General features: G+C 38.9%; 1 protein-coding gene across 1 annotated transcript in view; it reads left to right on the top strand.

The window, feature by feature from the left end:
* Positions 1 to 453, top strand: part of LOC140341191 (IgGFc-binding protein-like) — a 12,804-nt gene extending 12,351 nt beyond the window's left edge. Inside the window, exon 7 of the mRNA XM_072426747.1 lies at positions 437 to 453. Within this exon, the coding sequence (XP_072282848.1) occupies positions 437 to 453 (17 nt within the window). The remainder of the gene's footprint in view (positions 1 to 436) is intronic.
* The last annotated feature ends 687 nt before the right edge of the window (positions 454 to 1,140 follow it).

Below are 1,140 nucleotides of genomic sequence, written 5' to 3'. Positions count from 1 at the left end.
CCAGGCTGTCTCCTATGTTAAAAATGTCACAATCTATGTCTATGGCTACAAGATCACCCTGATGAAGGGAGACTTTGGAAAAGTTAGGGTAAGTAGCAACTGTAAGTAAAATGTTACAAGAAGTCATAAACATAATGTGGTAAAGTCAACTGTTTAGTAATGTTGGGACTACTTCAAATGGTTTCCTTGGTTGATAGGAGTATTACCACTAATGCCAATGATATTTGTTCATCTGTAAGGGTGGCAGCCTTGCCAATAGCTAGCAATGTAAAGTCTTCCCAATAAAGACTAAGCCAATTATAGCAGGAGTTCCCTGAAGATATGAATGGTATTTAGAGGGGTCCCTAATGTTAACGGTTGAAACACTGGTCTTGGGTCATGAAAGTTCCAAATATGACCTAATCTCTAGATTTTAACTTTGCCTGCCTGGTTTTAGGCCAATCCGATTTATAGACCTTTCTCAGTGTTGGTTCATGGGGGTTCAACAGCCAAAGGTATGGTTGTGTGTGTGTGTGTGTGTGTGTGTGTGTATATATATCAGATCTGACTACTTTATGTGAGTAGATGCCATGCAATGAAGGCTCTCATTCCTGAGGAACATTTTTTGGCTGTGTACAGTTTTTTATGGTGTTTGAACAAAGATAGTAGTAGTTCATGTCAACTGAAGCCACATGGAATGAATCCAAAAAACAAATTTGTTCTGGGATAAGTAATGGTGTCAGTATGTACCATGAATTCCTGCTGCAAATCCATATGGTGACCATAGGTAAGGCACAAACTGGTTCCTGCAACATGGAATTTTTCCAACAAAGTACAAGGAATTCTACATAAGTAAACTAGTCCGAGAGATGGGAGTTCTGATGCACATGTATTACTCCAAGCCCACCTTCCATTGGTGATGCTTTTCACAAAATTAAGGCAAACTTGTTTTAACTAGAGATCAGGCAACTTTTAGTTTTTGTCCCAGTGGTATTCTATTTGCCTAAATGTTTAATCATGTGGGCTGTCAAGAATAGGTGAAACAAAATGTTTGTGACCAGTACATGAAAATAGGAGTAGGGGCCTTTCTGGTGGAGACGTTTTATTCTGGAACTGTTTAAAGGCAAATTCCATTCCCCCTGTAGTTTCCTTTCTGTATAA

This window comes from Pyxicephalus adspersus, chromosome 11, assembly GCF_032062135.1.
Source record: "Pyxicephalus adspersus chromosome 11, UCB_Pads_2.0, whole genome shotgun sequence".
NCBI lineage: Eukaryota > Metazoa > Chordata > Amphibia > Anura > Pyxicephalidae > Pyxicephalus > Pyxicephalus adspersus.
Note: the sequence above shows the minus strand (reverse complement) of the source record. Positions and strands in the feature narration are given on the sequence as shown.